The sequence below is a fragment of the Terrapene carolina genome, unplaced genomic scaffold (assembly GCF_002925995.2).
Source record: "Terrapene carolina triunguis isolate 2854851 unplaced genomic scaffold, T_m_triunguis-2.0 Scaffold247, whole genome shotgun sequence".
NCBI lineage: Eukaryota > Metazoa > Chordata > Testudines > Emydidae > Terrapene > Terrapene triunguis.
In genome coordinates this window covers 7,217,911-7,236,981 of record NW_020664598.1, presented here as the reverse complement: position 1 = coordinate 7,236,981, position 19,071 = coordinate 7,217,911, and the positions used below count along the sequence as shown (strand labels likewise).

General features: G+C 45.0%; 1 protein-coding gene across 1 annotated transcript in view; it reads left to right on the top strand.

Moving 5' to 3' along the window:
* BTBD11 (BTB domain containing 11) overlaps nucleotides 1–19,071 on the top strand; it is a 268,567-nt gene that overhangs the window by 194,307 nt on the left and 55,189 nt on the right. The window contains exon 4 of the mRNA XM_024212959.3: nucleotides 6,944–7,096. Within this exon, the coding sequence (XP_024068727.2) occupies nucleotides 6,944–7,096 (153 nt within the window). The remainder of the gene's footprint in view (nucleotides 1–6,943; nucleotides 7,097–19,071) is intronic.

The following is a 19,071-nucleotide window of genomic DNA, read 5'->3' as shown; positions in this document are numbered from 1 at the left end:
GAATGTAAAATATTATAGTATTATGGTTAAAACTCCTGTAAACAGTGTTTTCTGTTTATAAATATAATGGGCTAGGTTTTCTGCTGGCTGCCATGTTTTCTAGTTGAAGCAGAGTGGGGCAGTAAGGAAGCCAGTTACATCTCCCTGATTGCATGAACAATCCTGCTGCAGTTTAGAGTAAGATTATGATGCATTTTAGAGAGTACTGCCCTGCCCTCTTTGTGTCTTGTGATTTGTATTGGAAGGTTAGCTAAATGCAAATACCCATTTCTATGACCCAGCCTATTTTTTCCCATCTGGGTTGTAGCCTAAAATTTACAGTTTCCTATTAATTATTTTATTTTTGCAGCATGTTTTGGATGTAATTATGTTGGCGTTTGCAACCCATGCTGAGCATTATTACGCACCCATTGCAATTTACAAGCTTCCGATACTGTGCACTGTCTTTTGTAGCTCTGCTTTCTGATAAACTGGCCGTCCTTTATTCCTTTGCTTTGATGACACAATATTTTTGTTCATAACGGTGCTGAACTTGCTTGCTTTCCGCAGGATTACTGCCAGTAGCTTACAGTGAGTTTTCTACTTTCAGCTGAGTGTTCAAATTTACCTGGTTGTTACTATTAGCATGGTTGGTACTACTGATCGGAGAAGACCTCAGCAACTTCCAGCTTTGTTTAAACAATCTGCCCAAAACATACTCATTTTCAAAGGCAGCAGTCTAGTTCCCACTGAGAAGGTGATGGCCATCCCTTCACTCTAGGTTCTCATTTCCTTCAGTAGTTTCCAAGTGCTCGATTAGCTTCAGTCCTGCTCGTGTCCCATCTTCTCCAGCACACATGGAGAGTTCCAATCTCCCCTTGCCTTGCTGTTATTGCATGAGAGGCTAGTAGTATTTCAGAAAAGGCAGCTTTTGTGCACTCAACATGAGTTTTCTAAGTAGTCTTTGATATGTAGCCTCTGGGACACCTTTCTTGCAGTTCTCTGCCATTGATTCCAGTATGCCCCATAACTATAAATTCCTCCCCAGTAAGCTGATTTTACATTGCAGGTATTTAAAGTCCCTTATAACTAGTAGGCCACAGACTGTTAAATTCTCTTGATCTTTGCACATTCTGCTGTCTGTTTGGTTAGTGATGGAATCCCCTACCATCTGTCTGTTGTTCTCAACTATTTAACATTACTAGGTCCTCTTCTCCTGGAGACAATTCCTTAGGCCCTAAGGTTTGAGGAACAAGGAGTAGTCATTCTTCCCTGCCTATTCTGGAAAGTTGGTCATCAAGGGTTTCACTTTAGAAAAAATACCGGGGGTTGGGGGCTGTGGGCAAAGGTGTGTCAATATATAGAATATTATATGTGATTATATTATATCCTGCAAAGTCTGTGGGGACGTGGAAGAGCTGTAGTGGTCCCTCGCTCTCAAGTGGGGGAGGGAGGCCACTCTGCCTCACTACAGGCAGATTGCAAGTAACCGTCTCATAGGGGAGAGCTCCAGCTCCCTGGGTGGGATGAAGCACAGCAGTCTTTAGCCCACAGCCACCTAGCTGGGGCAGACAGCTGCAAACAGTCTGTAGAGGGGCTTTGGCTCCCTCTGGGTGGGGCAGAGTCACAAACAGTTAGGGCTCTGGCCTGTATTCAAGGCAGAGCTGTAGCAGTCTATAAGCCCAGGCCCTAAAGCATGGCGAGGTGGCAAACAGTTAGGGCTCTTGCAGGGGTGAGCACCAGAGCAGTCTAGGGGCTCAAGCAGGGGGGTGAGCACCTCCTGGCCTATGATGGGGAGGCTGCCATCCCAGGGGTGTCAGGGGACACGCAGGCCCACCCAACTCCACTGCGTCCCAGCCCACGGCCCTAACAGTGGCAGGATGATCTGCCACTGGGTCAGCAGGGATTCCAGCCCCAACATGCTAACTCACACTGCGGCAGCAGGACCGGACTAGAGTCTGGTCCCCCTGGGCTACTTCCTACCACAGACTGGGTGTAGGGTCCCGTGGTCCAAAGATCCCCTGTCTCATTGGGGTACTCGGCCGCGGGTAGCTCCAGCAATTCCTCAGGGTCCTCATCTTCCTCCCCGACAGCAAGGCATCGGTCCACTCCGGGGCTGGTCTGGGCTCTTGCAGAGGCATCTTCTAGGTTGCCAACCCACCCAGTTTGGCTGGGAGTCTCCTGGAATCAGGCTCTATCTCGCAGAGGCTATTGAAAGCAATCAGAGAGATTTTAAGCTGTTAAAAGTCCGGTGGCGCAGTGGGGCTAAGACAGGCTCCCTACTTGCCCTGGCTCCGCGCCACTCCCAGAAGCTGCCAGCATGTCCAGCAGTGGCTCCTAGGCGGAGGCACGGCCAGGGGGTCTCCACGTGTGGCCCCCGCCTCAAGCGCCAACTCCGCAGGTCCCATTGGCTGGGAATGGGGATCCACGGCCAATGGGAGCTGCGGGGGCAGTGCCTGCAGGCAGAGGCAGCGCGCAGAGCCGCCTGGCCACCCCTGAGCCTAGGAGCCACTGGCAGACATGCCACCGCTTCCAGGAGCCACCCAAGGTAAGCGCTGCCCAGCTGAAGCCTGCACCCCAAACCCCCTCCCGAACCCCAACCCCCTCCCTCAGCCCTGAGCCCCCTCCCGCACCCAAACTCCCTCCCAGATCCTGCACCCCAAACCCCCACTGTACCCATACCACCTGCCTCAGCCCTGAGCCCTCTCCCGCACCCAAACTCCTTCCCAGAGCCTGCACCCCGCATCCCCTCCCGCACACCCGCCCCAGCCCAGTGAAAGTGAGTGAGGGTGGGGGAGAGCAAGCGATGGAGGGAGGGGGGCTGGAGTGAGTGGGGCGGGGCATCAGAGAAGGGGCAGGGCAGGCAAGGGTGTTTGGGTTTGTGCGATTATACAGTTGGCAACCCTAGCATCTGCTCCCCAGAAGAGATGTCTGGTCTCTCCTGTGGCTCAGCAGCAACTGAGCTTCAGGGCTGTGTCTCCTTTTCTACATCCTGTCCCGCCCTGATACTTCCGGTGAAGGGAGCGGGGCAGGGTGAGTTTGGCTCCGCCAGGGGAGCATAGTGGTGCCTCACACTCCGGTTCGGAGGGAGGCCACTCAGCCTCACAATAGGAGCATATAGACCTATGAAAAGTCTACGTGGGGTGGGGGGACAAATGACACCCCTGTGGGTCATATCTGGAGGGGTCCTTTGCCTCCTTTAGCCAAGATACACTGGTTGCCTAATTGAAATAACTAGGGGAGCCAGATCTGCTGATGAGAGGCTCTACTGCCTTCCTTAAATGTCCTGTTCAGCCCCAGGTATATCTTTGTCTCATGTAGATAATCTAGTTCAGCAATCCTAGCCTTGAGGGGCTAATGCTTGAACCCCGGAGTGCCTTATTCATGATGCAATAAACTGGGAGTTCTTTATACTGACTAAATTGCTACTGGATTGCTGGCTCTACAGGCCATATTGTACTAACCCTCCCTGATCCTAAGTCATTGTTTGGTAACTTTATCTATCACCTTGTTACCTGGTCTGTTTTGACTAGGTTTAAACAAAATGTCAAGATCTGTGGTGCTTTTCAACTTTCTTTACGTCAGGTGAACTATCACGGAGCTCCCCTAGGCCAACTCCTTGCTCCATTTGCTCCCTCAGCTATCTATCATTCTTTAACTTCCTGGATTGGGAGGTTTAAAGGCCAAACCACAGCCCCTCTCTGTGCTCAGCCACAAGCACACATGCTAATCAACACACTTGTAATACAGCCAAATGTTTTTACAATATTCCCAGCAGCTTTTCTTTAAAGCAGCCAGCAGTTGTAGTCACACAGGCACTCTCCCAGCTCTGACCACCACCACTACTGTCACTACAAATTAGGTGGTTCATGGAACGATCTTCTCATGGAAGCCTGGGAGAATGCATTCTTTTCTCATCAGCTCCTCTAGGATTCAATGGCAAGGTCTCGAGGATGCAAATGCCCCAAAAACAAATAGTCCCTCATCTGGAGGGTGACAGAGATTCATTTTAAAAAAAATGAAAATGTCAAGTCAGCAAATGAATAATTTAGGAGGAGATTTTCAAAAGGGTCTGAAGGATTTAGGAGCATCATGCCCCATTGAAAGTCACTGGCACTTGGGCTCCTAAATCTATTAGGCACTTTTGAAAACCTCTCCGTTAAAGAATATTAATGTCAGAGTTGTACAAAGAAAAGTCTTCAAAAGAAGAATAAATGGTATATTACTGAAAGCTGTGAATGTGAAAAAAATGTTCCAAAGGCTCAACGTCCTATTAAATCAGGTGTCCCAAGATGGGTACGGAGTAAGGTTGTGTATGTAAAATTTTGTGTATGTAAAATTTAAAGTATTTGCCCAGTGGGCACCTAACTCAGTCAAATGGGCTTTTTTAACCCTGCTGTGAAAAGGGAGTACAGAGGGAGGGGTAAGCAAGGAAAAAGAACACCAAATGAAAGGGGGAGAGTGAAAGAAGAAAGGAAGTCATGCAATTCTTGATTAGTTCCTCAACCTACTTGTCCATCCCTGGCCACCAGAAGTCTTGTCGCAGTTGTGTTTTGGTTAGACCCATCCCTAAATGTCCTTCATGTCCCAAGTGAATCAAGCGATCTCTCAGGGTATGTCTACACTACCCGCCGGATTGGCGGGCAGCAATCGATCCAATGGGGGTCGATTTATCGCAGCTAGTCTAGTCTAGACGCAATAAATTGACCCCCGAGCGCTCTCCCATCAACTCCTGTACTCCACCGTCGCGAGAGGCGTAGACGGAGTTGACGGGGGAGCGGCAGCAGTCAACTCACCGCAGTGAAGACACCGCGGTGAGTAGGTCTAAGTATGTCGACTTCAGCTATGTTATTCACAAGTGTAGGCACAAGACGGTGAGTTCTCAAAATCCATTCCTTTATAAGGAACAATTCACATGATTAGGCTAGATAAGTTTATGGAGGGAATGGTTTGCTGAGATAACGTGATTTTAGTCAATTAGGCAATAACGTGCCATCGCTGGTAAAATGTGGGTCCGGCTGGAGAATCTTGCCTGTATGCTCGGGGTTCTACTGATCGCCATATTTGGGGTCGGGAAGGAATTTTCCTCCAGGGTAGATTGGCAGAGGCCCTGGAGGTTTTTCGCCTTCCTCCGCAGCATAGGGCAGGGGTCGCAAGCTGGAGGATTCTCTGCGACTTGAAGTCTTTAAATCACGATCTGGAGACTTCAACAGCTGAGATAAGGGAAAGTGGGTGGGTCAGCTTTTGTGGCCTGCATCATGCGGAAGGTCAGACTAGATGACCATAATGGTCCCTTCTGACCTTAAAGTCTATGAGTCTATGAGTCTATGATGTACATCTATATGGTTGCAAATGTGCTGGTGTCATTGTCTTGTAGGGCCATCCATTGACTATGTAACTCTTTAGGTCCTGAAGTACCTTGTCTTCTCTCATAGCTGTTGCCCACTCTGAGGTTGTGATCACTCTGATAGTGATGATTGACAATATATAGCAGTAGGAATTGCACCATCACCTAATCTCGTTCCTGCCTCTCCAGGTATTAAGAGAAGTGTGAGACAAGGGAGACTGCTTAAAAGATTGGAAGACTCTGTTACCAGACTAAGTGACAGTTGGAAGTGATGGTTTAAAGTCTTATGATGGTGATTCTAAAGGGGAAGGGTGTGTTGTATGTAGCTAGGTGCAGATAGCCAACCCATTTTGTAAGTTTGTTGCTAGGTAGTTTCTGTAGCTTTGAGTCCAGTAACTACAATTCCCAGGAGGCACCAGGGGAGGTAGAGGGAAAGGAGGAGAAGGAATGGAAGAATGTCCGCTCCGTGAAAGAGTGAGGGGAATAAACCTTACCTTTGCTGTTACTAAACTTCCTGAGTCTTCCTCAAAGAGGTTTAAGTATAAAAGCACAGTCAACTCCTGGTAGAACGGCGGGCTGAATACACTTTCTGGAAACGGGCGTTGCACATGTTTTGTCCCTGTCTACACTAGTGCACAAACCATGTTCAAACATGGCTGGGGTGGGGAGACCAGAGGAGTACTGTGTTTGACACCAGCTGTTAACTATTCCTAGCATACACACAGCCTTGTTATATAATAGTTTTATAATAGTAAAAAGAAAATCCATGTCCTCACTGGTGCTAGGCCCAATTTAGACTGTAATGTCCACGTCGCTTTAGTAGAGGTGGTGAGAAATTGAAAAGCTGAATGAAAACAACATGTTACAGAAGGGGTTTGGGCCAAATGGCAACTGACTTTTGAGCATATAATTTAAAAAAAACACATGACACAGTAGCAGGTAATTTCCTCCAGTTTTCATGCCCTGTATTTATAATGGATTTAATTTGAACAGTAGTAGACTTTTAAAAATATGATCTGTGAAGTAACCCTCAGATACCTCAAAAATACAGTAGGGTCAGTGGTACTCAGCCTTTAACAATGTACAAGCCATGTCATCATTGAGCTGCAGAGAGCCACAAAATAATAATCTGGTGAGATTCTGACATTGCATCAGTCTGAGACAATGCGGCATTTGGAAACTTCCTTGCACATCAACTACCTTCTCTCCTCTTCCTTTGACTACTGGGTTGGGTGGAAGGGTTCTCCCTCTCCGTCCCTCCGCTGGTGGCAGGGTGGGAAGGAAGCTCTGACTGACATGCATGTATCAGCCAGAAGGGGTGTGTTCCTGTGAGTGGGGTTCTGCTTGCTTTTCCTGAGACCCAGTTTGAAGCATGTGGATTCCCAGGCAAATGTGTGGACCTCAAAGCAACCACTTACAGGGCCATAAAGATAACAAGTTCATGAGCTATGATTTGCGTTTCATGGGCAAAAAAACGCACCCCACCTTTTCCTGGAAATGGTGCAAGTCAGCTGCATGGGTTAGACCTGCCTGCAGTTTGCTGAGCTAGTTTGATCACTCTCTAATTTTGATGTTTAAAGATTAATGGCACTAGCTATCCTGTTTTGCTCTTTCTAGGCCATTCATAGTGCTGCCACCCCTGATGGAATGGATAAGGGTTGCTTTGGCTCATGCAGGGCACCGTCGCAGTTTCTCTGTGGACAGTGATGATGTACGGCAAGCAGCAAGGCTCTTACTACCTGGAGTTGACTGTGAACCTCGACAGTTAAAGTAAGTCCATGCAAAGAAATAATGATTTGAAAAACCTGTAGCTCTTTCATAGTGACAGTGATTTAACAGGCAGAGTAAGGGCTTTGTTATGTCCTCAGATGTGCAGAATGCTCATTCTCGTCACTGTATATCTTGTAAAATCAGCTACTGTATTTGTTCACATGCCTGTACAAGCCAGTTTCACAGGCTGCATGGTAATGTGCCTGCATACCTAACAACTGGCTCAAGCTCTGAATCTGTTCATAAAATCTTGGTTTGTCTTTTACCATTACGTTCTGCGTGATAATGAGAGACTGAAGTCTTCAGCTAATTATGTCTGTTTCATTGTGTTCCTGTTACAAAATACTGAGCTGTAATGTATAGGGCTGTATATATTATATTGTTTTCTGCAATAGTGGTTTATACAGCACATTTACAGATAAAACCAGTTCTTGTAATAAAATTACATTTTTGATCCTGAAATCACTGTAATTGAAAGATGTTGCAGGTCTGAATAATTCAATACTTATTTTTAAATATGTTAGATGTGACCTTCTAATGAGGCCCTAAAGTATGTTTTCAGTATATGTTTTTAATGCGCTGCCTTTTCTTACTCATGTATGCCTGTATAAAACAGCTTCCTAGTGCATACTTGATTCTGGGTTATATTTGTTTTAGATGTTTATATGAAAAGCTCTTATGAATGTGTCAAAAGCGGAATTATTCATCAAAGTTGCTTAATAGCTGCAGCACACACTGTAGCTTGCCACTCGTCAGACACTAGTGAATTCAAACCCAAGCTCATATTTTTCAGCACCCTGTCACTCATACTCATGCTCAGGTGATATATGTATGCTTTCCTGCAACACAGAAGCATGGAAATGATATACATGATTAGATCTGACACCCTGCATCATAGCAGATGTATTTTGTTGACTCTGGTTTTCCAACACACGTTCACTAAATATTATAATATTTTAATTTGAGACTGGACTAATGCTTTCTTGTTTGAATATTTTATTAAATGTGTTGAATTTAAAAGCTAAATCTTGAGGTTCATATTTCAAATATTGACTGTAACTGTTTCATATGAAGCTAAATATCCCGGGCCCGATTGTCAGCAGGACTTAACATTTCACTGCTTCAGCTGAAGTCTATGAGGTCTGCCAATGCTCAGCTTCTTTGATAATGAAGCTCTTAATTTTAAAAAGGCACAACTAACAAAACCTTCCCAATTAAATTCGCTGATACAATTGTAGAAAAGTCCATATTATTTCTTCTAGCCCCTTGAAAGAACAAAAATCATGTTTTGATATGATAAGAATCTACCGTTGTTCTGCAGTTAGCATGCGTATAGAAAAACATTGACTGTCTTTACCTTTTCTGCCATTTTAACAGAAGTTAAAGTTTTAAAACCAGGTTATGTTAGAGTGAATTGTAGTGATGTCCCAGTTAATTGACTGATTATTGAGAAGAAATCAGTGCTCAGTTAAAGCAGCCATCCAGAATTCAGTTTATAAAGAAAAATAAACTATAGTCACTTTTCAGCTGTCTTACAGTCTGGAATGAGAATGGAAAGTATGATCTAGATAGAATTAATGAGGGTTTGATTTCCATTCCCATTTCCCAAAACTAAGGTCACTGTATACTGCTCTGCCAGTGTAAAGGGGCCTTCAAGTGGGTGTTAATGTGACATTTAAAGGCCCTTTACACTGCCACAGTGGTGTAGAGTGTGCTTGCTGTAACTGAGAATCAGGCGCTGTGTGTCTGTAATACTGAGATCAAAGGAAAGGCTGCTGCTTGTTGGAAAGCATCATGACATTAATTTGAAATCTTGCTACTTGTAATGTTTTATTTGTGCTCAGTACAGACCCTCAGCACTCCTCATTTCCACCCAGTCGTTGTACCAGCCTCTCATTTCTCCCCAATGAGCAGCAAAAGCCTTGCATCTCCCCAGTCCTCATCAAGCATCAATTCTATAGTTGCCAAGGCTTTGAAATATTTTCAAGAGGCAATTCTTCAAATAAACTGAGGGACTGAGGACAGCTGGAGGATTTTGTATGTAGTCTGAGACATTTTAGATTATTTTTTATAAAAAATATCCTAACTACTGGGAGGCTTAAGCCTGAAAATGTTATCAGTTTTTTCTTAAGGATCTTTTCTCTTACTGGTCCAGAAGGCAAAAAACAAAAAGACACCCTCTCCCCACAAACAAAACAAAAAGAACCAAAACTAAATAATACACCATATGCTACATTTTCTGTCCTGTGTCTACCATTGTGACATTACATTATTCCTCTATGTTGATTCATGGCCTATTGTTAAAAATGTAAGACAGAATCTGCTTCCACGCTACAATACATATTCTAGAAAAGAAGTTTGGAAGAATCTCAAAAGACTTGGAGTTCAGGATCAGTTCAGATAAAAAATCGACTGTTCAGTGTCCTATCTGAACCTCCAGCAAAGAGATCTCCTACCATATTTTTGTGACACTTCCCAGCTCAATCACACACCCCTATGGTCAGGCACCTAGTATGTGGGTTTGTAAATCATCTCAGCCTTATTTCTCTCCTTCCTCCCAAAATTTCCCTTCCTTCCTCCTCCCACTATCTCCCTTCAAGCGCCCCTTCTCTGTCTACTGTCCTCTTCTGCACAGAGCAGGGGAACCAACAAGGAGGCAATGAAATCTGTCAAGGAGTGAGTAAGATGACTGCCTGCCTGGTAGCTAGGAGATACACCTGCAGCCAAAACTATAATCTTGATGGTCAAGGGAAATCCTGCTGCTCTGTGGGACATAGGGAGAAAGTTAGGGTCTGTTTCAGTAAATAAGAATTGTTGGTAAGTATTATCTCATCCCCCAGTGTAATGCTCTCCTTCACCAATCCAAATTCCAGTATCTCCAGCAACATCTGATTCCTTTCTTCATCATTTTCAGATGTCCCCCACCTGCAGATCTGTTTTCCATCCTCACCCCCCGACCTGTCCAGTTGCCACTCAACAAATCACACTCCCAATCTTTAATACGGGTTCAAGACCATTATTGCTCCTTCCCCAACAAGAGCAGTAGAAAAAAGTGGATGGAAAAGCAGTCAGGACATATTGAGGGGAGCAATTCTGCTGACCTACTGTCCCATCTGGGAAAAGATCAGGGCAGATGATCTGAGTCAGAGAGTGGTGAGCAGCCTGAGGACCTACTCCGCTGAGAGTTAAAGGATAATGTGATAGACTGGTTTATTCATCTCATACACAGTGATAGCAAGTGTCATATCTGCATCAAGTATCATCTGCAGCTTCCCATATGGAGACCTGAAGGGGTCAGTTTTGTCATTTTCCAATGCGTATGTGAAGCCAGTCAGAGCATTAATATGATAACATGGTCTGAAGAATCAATATTCTGGTGATATCAAGATCTATATCCCTGCCCTTTCCTACTAAGGCAATTCTATCTTGCTATTTTCTCACTATTTTGGGGCCAGATTCACTCCTTTGGTTCTGCTAGCTCAGTGGCTCTCAACCTTTCCAGACTACTGTACCCCTTTCAGGAGTCTGATTTGTCTTGCGTACCCCCAAGTTTCACCTCACTTAAAAACTACTTGCTTACAAAATCAGACATAAAAATACAAAAGTGTCACAGCCACTATTACTGAAAAATCGCTCACTTTCTAATTTTTACCATATAACTATAAAATAAATTGATTGGAATATAAATATTGTACTTACACTTCAGTGTACTGTATAGTATATAGAGCAGTATAAACAAGTCATTGTCTGGATGAAATGTAATTTGTACTGGCTTCACTCGTGCTTTTTATGTAGCCTGTTGTAAAACTTGGCAAATATCTATTTGAGTTGGTGTATCCCCTGGAAGACCTCTGCGTACTCCCAGGTAGTTGAGAACCACTGTGCTAGCTGATCTCAGGTTTCAGGCTCTTGGTAGTAATATGTTCACATGGAGCTGGAGCATGGTAGCATAAGCCTTCTGCAACCCAGTTCCAATGGGGAACCCAGAGCAGGCCGCCGTAGCCCACATTGAGCGGGGCTGGCTAGCAGATGCACTAATTCAGAAGTCTGGTGACCCTCTACTAGCAGGGTTGCTCTAGAGCTGCAGTTATAAAATAAAGCTGCTTCCCCCTACAAGGGAAAGATGAGCTGTGGTATCTCTGCCTGCCTTCCTCTGCAGGTTAATGCCTCAACCAGCACAGTGAGGTCTTGGCTTCATTTGTTCCGTATCTTGGTGCAGTCCAACTAGTCCCTTCCATGTTTCTGAGGTGGGGCCCCCATGCAGGATTCCATGTTCAGACATATCAAAAGCTGCGCAGTGGCCGAGCGATACCAGTACAGATATATGGCCTTGTCCATCATTGCCACCAGCGCTCCCTCTGTTCCGTGTCCTGGTATGAATCCTGACTGAGAGGGCTCCAGGACACTAGATGGAATTGGAGAAAAATCTTTGTGAACTTCCCGGTTAGCTTGCTCAGCAAAGGGAGATTAGACAGGAGGCAGTAATTAACTAAATCAGTTGCCTCAAGAGATAGTTCCTTAAATACTAACTGGAATTAAGTAGTGTTTAGTGGTGGGACAGGCTCCAGCCAAGTCAACAAAGTTCTGAAAGTAGGAGTCATTTCTGAGCAGGAGCTGAACATGGTATGACGATGGTCAGGAGTGGCTTCTCTCACCTCTGAAATATTCAATATTGGTGACTTTTTCTCCCGGAGGCAGACCTCCCCGCAGTGATCCATTCCTAATGGATGATGCTTAGTTAGGATTATTGTAATGTGCTTTATTTATAGCTGCCTTTGGAAACAACTCACACATTACAGCTAGGGCAGAATGCTGCAGCATAACTGCTCAGGGATTGTTTTTGCACCCAAGGGTAGATGAGAACCTACCTTAACTGTCTGCCTCCTATCCAACAAGCATTACTGCCAAGATTGTGCAGCTCCTTGTGCGAGATGAGAGCCAATGAGCCCTATCATGGACGTTACTGGCTGTCTCATGGTGTAATCTCAAGAAGATGAGAGAGGGGGCCCACTACCTCAAGGGCCCATAGCTCTGCAGTCTTTCTAACTCCTGTGATTTTATCACCAGGCTTGCAATATTTAGCGGGTGGTTTTTTTTTGTAAACCCCAGTTCCAGGAGTGATGTGATTATGTGAAAATCTCAATTTTCATTTTTGAGAAGTTTTAAGTTTCTAACCATCATGGTTCTGGAGTAAAGCTGGAAAAAGTGACCCCTGAAGGCTCAAAAACCAGACAAGAAATACAGAGAATCCAATTTATTTATTTTAAAATCTCATCATTTTCAAGCCAATCTCATGATTTTGGGGAGCTGACTCATGATTGTTGAATGCGTGGGGTTGGTGACGCTGACTCTAGAATGCTCTCTTCCTCTCAAGAGCATATCTTTGGCCTGCTAGGCAAAGCTCAAGACTTTTTGTTTTCTTTTTACTTTTACATTTCTTGAGAGGTTTCGTTTATTTTAATAACAGATGATGCCATTTCCAGTTTTAAGTGGGGGGAAGACCTCTAGTGGTAATTAATATGATAGCACTTACATTGCAAGCACATCACCTCTTTATTTATATGGCAGTGGCTAAAGTGATGCACCTCCTAAAATGACAGCCCAGACACAGAAATGGGGCCATATTACACTCTTTGACCTTGTGTACACACAGGATGGGGTGGAGTGAGGTTGGTTAATTTGCACTGAGTTTTTTGGCACACACACTCGTACGTACTAAATAGTATGCAATAATTGCATACAGGCTGTCAGCTGTTTTCAGGTTCGGTACCGACCAGTGTGTCTATGCAGCAGGGACTTTGTGCAGAGTAAGCATGCAGCATTCTGGACAGGTATCCCATAGTGCTCTGGTGGAACCCCATTCAAGTCCATGGGATTGCACTGATGTAAACATAGCTGCCCAAGTTGTGAAGGCTCCGTGTGAGACAGTTCTCTGCCTGTGCAGTTGAGGTGTCTGTGTGTGGAGGTAGATCAAATCTCTCCTAGCCTACATATGGGCAGAAGCGGGAGAGGAGCCAAGGGTAGCTGGGGAGGGGGTAGAGGGAGCCAGGGAGATGGTGGATACCAGAGTACTGGAAGGAGTCAGGGGCAGCCTGAAGGAGGGAGGTTGCTGGGGGGCGGGGTAACGTGGAACAGGTTGGATGAGGGAATGTGGGGTAGCCTCCCTTATTCTACCCCAGGCCCCTTCAGCCTGTTCCTCTCCTCACCCTACAGCAAGGACTTGGTCTAGCCATCAGCCACCAATGCCTTCCTCTCCCAGCTGCCCACAGCGCTGTCGTGAAACCAGCAGGCGGGTGTTCAGTGTGGTGGTAGAGCAACTGTTTCTCTTCCTTCAATGATAGTACCATAGCAGTGCCAGGTGGTGGAGAGGGTGAATTTCAGGGGAACCCTGCTTTTTCTCTGCAGGCTTGCTGTGATTGCGGCTTTGCTGGGTGTATGACATCCTCCAGGTAGGGCTGGGGGAGATGCACTGTGGGACTGCTGAACATGTGTCGTGTCCAGTGCATCATACTAACCAGCCGTGTGTAAATTAATGCAAAATGTGGCCCCATAGTATCTAAATCCTTCAGCAATATTTCCCATAAGTCTGAACATTTATATGTGGCTGCAGTGATGTATGGGGCTGCTGCTAAGTTCTTTACTTGTCTGTACCCCATGCCCCATTCATACCGGCTAACATTTGAAAGCTATAAAGCTCCTGTGATTTGGGACAGAAACAGTGATAGTAGTGCTGATGGCTGAGCTCTTATTAGCCCTAGCCAAAAGGCCAGTGTCTAGTCTCATACTTCTGGATCCTGGCATTCAATATAGTCAGTCACAGGACACAGCTACAGCCATCCCGCTTGAGACAGGGGGCAGGGGTCAATAGAAATACTTTGAACTAGTTAAAACAACAAGGAGTCCTTGTGGCACCTTAGAGACTAACAAATTTATTTGGTATAAGCTTTCGTGGGCTAGAACCCACTTCATCAGATGCATGAAGTGAAAAATACAGGAGCAGGTATAAATACATGAAAGGAGGGGGGTTGCTTTACCAAGTGTGAGGTCAGTCTAACAAGATAAATCAATTAACCGCAGGATACCAAAGGAGGAAAAATAATTTTTGAAGTGGTAAGAGAGTGGCCCATTACAGACAGTTGACAAGAAGGTGTGAGTAACAGTAGGGAGAAATTAATGTTGGGGAAATTAAGTTTAGGTTTTGTAATGACCCAACCACTCCCAGTCTTTATTCAGGCCTAATCTGATGGTATCCAGTTTGCAAATTAATTGCAGTTCTGCAGCTTCACGTTGGAGTCTGTTTTTGAAGTTTTTTTGTTGAAGAATTGCCACTTTTAGTTCTGTTATTGAGTGACCAGAGAGACTGAAGTGTTCTCCTACTGGTTTTTGAATGTTATGATTCCTGATGTCAGATTTGTTTCCATTTATTCTTTTGTGTAGAGACTGTCCGGTTTGGCCAATGTACATGGCAGAGGGCCATTGCTGGCACATGATGGCATATATCACATTGGTAGATGTGCAGGTGAACGAGCCCCAGATGGTGTGGCTGATGTGGTTAGGTCCTATGATGGTATCCCTTGAATAGATATGTGGACAGAGTTGGCACCGGGGTTTGTAGCAGGGTTTGGTTCCTGGGTTGGTGTTTTTATTGTGTGGTGTGTAGTTGCTGGTGAGTATTTGCTTCACGTTCGGGGGCTGTCTGTAGGCGAGGATTGGCCTGCCTCCCAAGGTCTGTGAGAGTGAGGGATCGTCCTTCAGGATAGGTTGTAGATCCTTGATGATGAGCTGGAGAGGTTTTCGTTGGGGGCTGTAGGTGAAGGTTAGTGGCATTCTGTTACTTTCTTTGTTGGGCCTGTCTTGTAGTAGGTGACTTCTCAGGACCATTCTGGCTCTGTCAATCTGTTTCCTCACTTCACCAGGTGGATATTGCAGTTTTAAGAACGCTCGATAGAGATTCTGTAGGTGTTTGTCTCTGTCTGAGGGATCGGAGCAAATGTGGTTGTATCTTAGGGCTTGGCTGTAGACAATGGATCGTGTGATGTGGTCTGGATGGAAGTTGGAGGCATGTAGGTAAATATAGCGGTCAGTAGGTTTCTGGTATAGGGTGGTGTTTATGTGACCATCGCTTATTAGCACTGTAGTGTCTAGGAAGTGGACCTCTTGTGTGGACCGGTCCAGGCAGAGGTTGATGGTAGGGTGGAAGTCGTTGAAATCTTGGTGGAATTCCTCAAGAGCCTCCTTCCCATGGGTCCAGATGATGAAGATGTCATCAATGTAGCGCAAGTAGAGTCGGGACCTAAGGGGACGAGAGCTGAGGACGCGTTGTTCTAAGACTTGGAACAATGCTTCCTCAGCTCTTGTCTCCTTACGCCCCGACTCTACTTGCGCTACATTAGTCTCTAAGGTGCCACAAGGACTCCTCGTTGTTTTTGCTGATACAGATTAACACTGCTACCACTCTGAAATCTGAAGTAGTTGAAATCTTTTCTTGAGTGTAGTGATGGGAAATGACACTTCTACCTTCAGACCCCTCACATGTGGAGTTCTCAGAGCTCAGGTCTCTCCTTGGTCCTATTAAATATTTATGTGCAGCCACTGGGAGAAATGACGAAACTTCTAGAGCTCAAGTGTCAACAATATACAGATAACACACATCTCTGCTATTTGCAGTTTGTCATAACGAAGACCTTGGCTACACTTGTGAGTTACAGTGCAATAAAGCAGCCCTGGGCACCCTAGCTCACTCTCTGTCCACACTAGCAAGGCATGTAGAGCGCTCTGACTCCACAGCTACAGCGCTGCTGGTACTCCACCTCGGCGAGTGGAATAACGTTTGCTGCACCCCTGCTGGAGCCCCGCGGCACCAGTGTGAACGAGGTGTTGCATTACTGTGCTGTGATCAGCCTCCAGAAATGACCCATAACCCCCTTAAGTCAAGTGGCCACTCTTGTCATTGTTGTGAAATCAGCTGCAAGAATGTGGAAATGCCCTTTCAAAGCTCCGTGAAGCCGGCTGCTTATCAGCTCCAAGAAAAAGCCAACATTTACTGTTTGCTTTGAGTGATGGGAGGGGAGGGGGGTCTGAACTTACAAAACAGCATGCTGACACACTCTCAGCCCCCCAAATACTCACTCTCTCTCCCCCCACATACACACAACACACTCCCTGTCACACTCCACCCCACCCCCATTTGAAAAGCACGTTGCAGTCACTTGCATGTTGGGATAGCTGCCCATAATGCACCACTCCCAATGCTGCTGCAAGTGCTGCAAATGTGGCCACGCCAGTGCGCAAGCAGCTGTCAGTGTGGACAGACTGCAGCGCTTTCCCTACTGCGCTCTCCGAAGGCAGGTTTAACTCACAGCACTCTACATCTGCAAGTGTAGCCATGCTCTAAGGGTTAAAGCAGTGAGGAGTGCTCAATAGCTCAACTATCTCCCCTCTCCCTGGCTTGAGGGAGCAGAACTTCCCAATAACTGCATCTTTTCCTGGATGAGTGTGGTGAGAGTTCTCCCTCCTGTTTTAATCTACTTTTGCCATGGATGATAACTCCAGGATGATTCAGTCATCCCAACACAGGGCTGAGATCAGCATACACACGCGGAAGAGTTGGCAAAAGCTGAATCCTAGCAAGACGGAAATTATTATACCTGTGAGCAGAGGGAAATGATTCAGAGAGTTGGCCACCACGGTACAGCCCCCGCCAATTGAGGATGCATACCTACAGATCATTGAGACAGTCAGTCGTTGGGAGTTTGTCTGGATTTCTTGCTGACGCTATGCTCACTTATAGCAACAGCCACACAAAACATCTACAATCTATGACCACCTGGGAGATCAGGTCCCAACTTTGCTGATGATGAATTGGCCATGAAAATGGTGTATCACCTCCTATCTGGATTACAGCAATGAATTCAATTTGCGGGTCAAAGCATCAACCCTGAGAAGACTGCAACTAGTGGAGAAGGCAGCCGCATACCTCATCAGCACCACAGATGACCAAGAGCACCTCACCTCTGTGCTCTGCTGACTACACTATCCCACCCACAATAATGAGTTAAGTTTAAAGATCTCAGTCCTTATTTTCAAAGTGGCCTAGGCTCAGAATACCTAAGAGACCTCTTGTCCTCTGGGACCATCGTTGTCATTGATGGCTCTATTCCTCAGGAGCAATAGAATTGTCTACCTCAGGGTTCAAGCTCATCTGGACAGAAGACATGAGGGCCTTCTTTGGGGCTAGTCCCACACTGTGTAACTCTCTCTTGTGGGAAATAAGCACCAGCATAAACCTATATGCCAGTCCAAACGCAAGGGGTGCTGCTTTGATCTTGCTTTCCTTAAAAACAACATATAGCGTAGCTTGGCTCTCTCACCAACAGAAGTTAGTCCGGTAAAAGATATTACCTCCCCCGCCTTGTCTCTCTAATATAGTGTAGCATGTTAATTTACTCCACACCCCACATACGCACATGCGCGCACACACAATTTCCCCCTGGAGGCGAATGAAGAGCAACTGCGTTTGATAGACATTAGTCTCCTTATTTAATTTTCTAATTCTGGAAGCCACTCAGATCCCATGGTGATGGCGCAGCATAAGAATCTGAACAAATTGGGATAAATAGAGACTGTGGGGGAGAAAAATATTGCCACTGGTTTTAACTCTCTTAATATACATTGGACAGGGGGAGCTCTTTGGAGGGACACAGTGGAAAAATAAGATATTTTTCTATCTAATTAGGAACAGTCCCCCTTAAATAGGGGTAGTTGGTTTATATGTCTCTCTCCTTGAGAGTCCTTGTTCTTCCCACAAATGTTGACTAATCCTTTAACACCAGCGGTGGCTGCTGCAGTAATTAGGCACAAAAATGCCAACACAGTATGTGGCTGCAAACAAACTCCTTGACAAAATCCAGCAGTCCCTTGGTGCAGATTATGCCAGAAGATGAAGGGAATGTGAATACTTAAAAGGCAGCATGCAGGTTTCCTGATGTGAATCTCAACCTATTTTGCCTACTTGATATCTGAGGCCAATAATAATAAGGAATTATTTAAGTCTAGGCCCTTTTCAGTGTCGGGGCCAGAACACACTTTGATTTTACTTGATGTAATATTCCATATGCTTGAGTTCTGTAATGAAATCGTTGTTACAATACAGACAACATATAGTACAGTATTATAGTGGTTCTGAGGGGTTTGAATTAATTATTCTGGTTAGAGCTGAGCCAGAAACAAACTCCTGCCCATAAACTTTGGGATTATTCAAAATCAGAAGCCTTATCCAAATTTTACAAATGACTGCTGCCTTTATAAAGAGGCTAGTATATTATAAGTAATTTGAATCTGGATCCAAATTTTGTAGTTTCAGCACATCTTTAATAGGTTTGTCAGTATCTGTAACCCATTATCCTCATTGTCTCCTTGACTAGAATGACATGTATATTGACATATATCCAGAATGTTTTTATTTCACTGTTTAATATGGATCCTGATTAAAATAATTTAAAAGATTTTTATTTTCGAATTTTAAAAAGAGACCCCCTCCTCCACCTTTGGCAATAATTAATCTCAGTCTTTGCGAAGTGGTTGTGACTGGACTAATTTTGCCATCCCTGTTAGTGAAAACACAATAGTTTCTGGATAGCATTTACATTGTGCTCTCCTTACCGTTATCAATATAATATTTCCACTCAGGAAACTCCTGAGAAAAGGAGTGGTGACAAAGTTAAATCAAGTTAATTATTAGTATTATTTGTTTTGTGATAGCATCTATGAACTCCAGTCAGGGACCAGGACCCCCAGTGCACTAGGTGCTGTACAAACACAGAACAAGAAAAATGGTTTTCCCCCCAAAGAGCGTAAACATTCCAAATGAATCATTATAATGAATTAAAATATTAAGATGCAAATCATTATGGAATCTACCACAACTTTACAAAGTTATAATCAAGCAAACAACATCTACAGACTCATTACCCTCA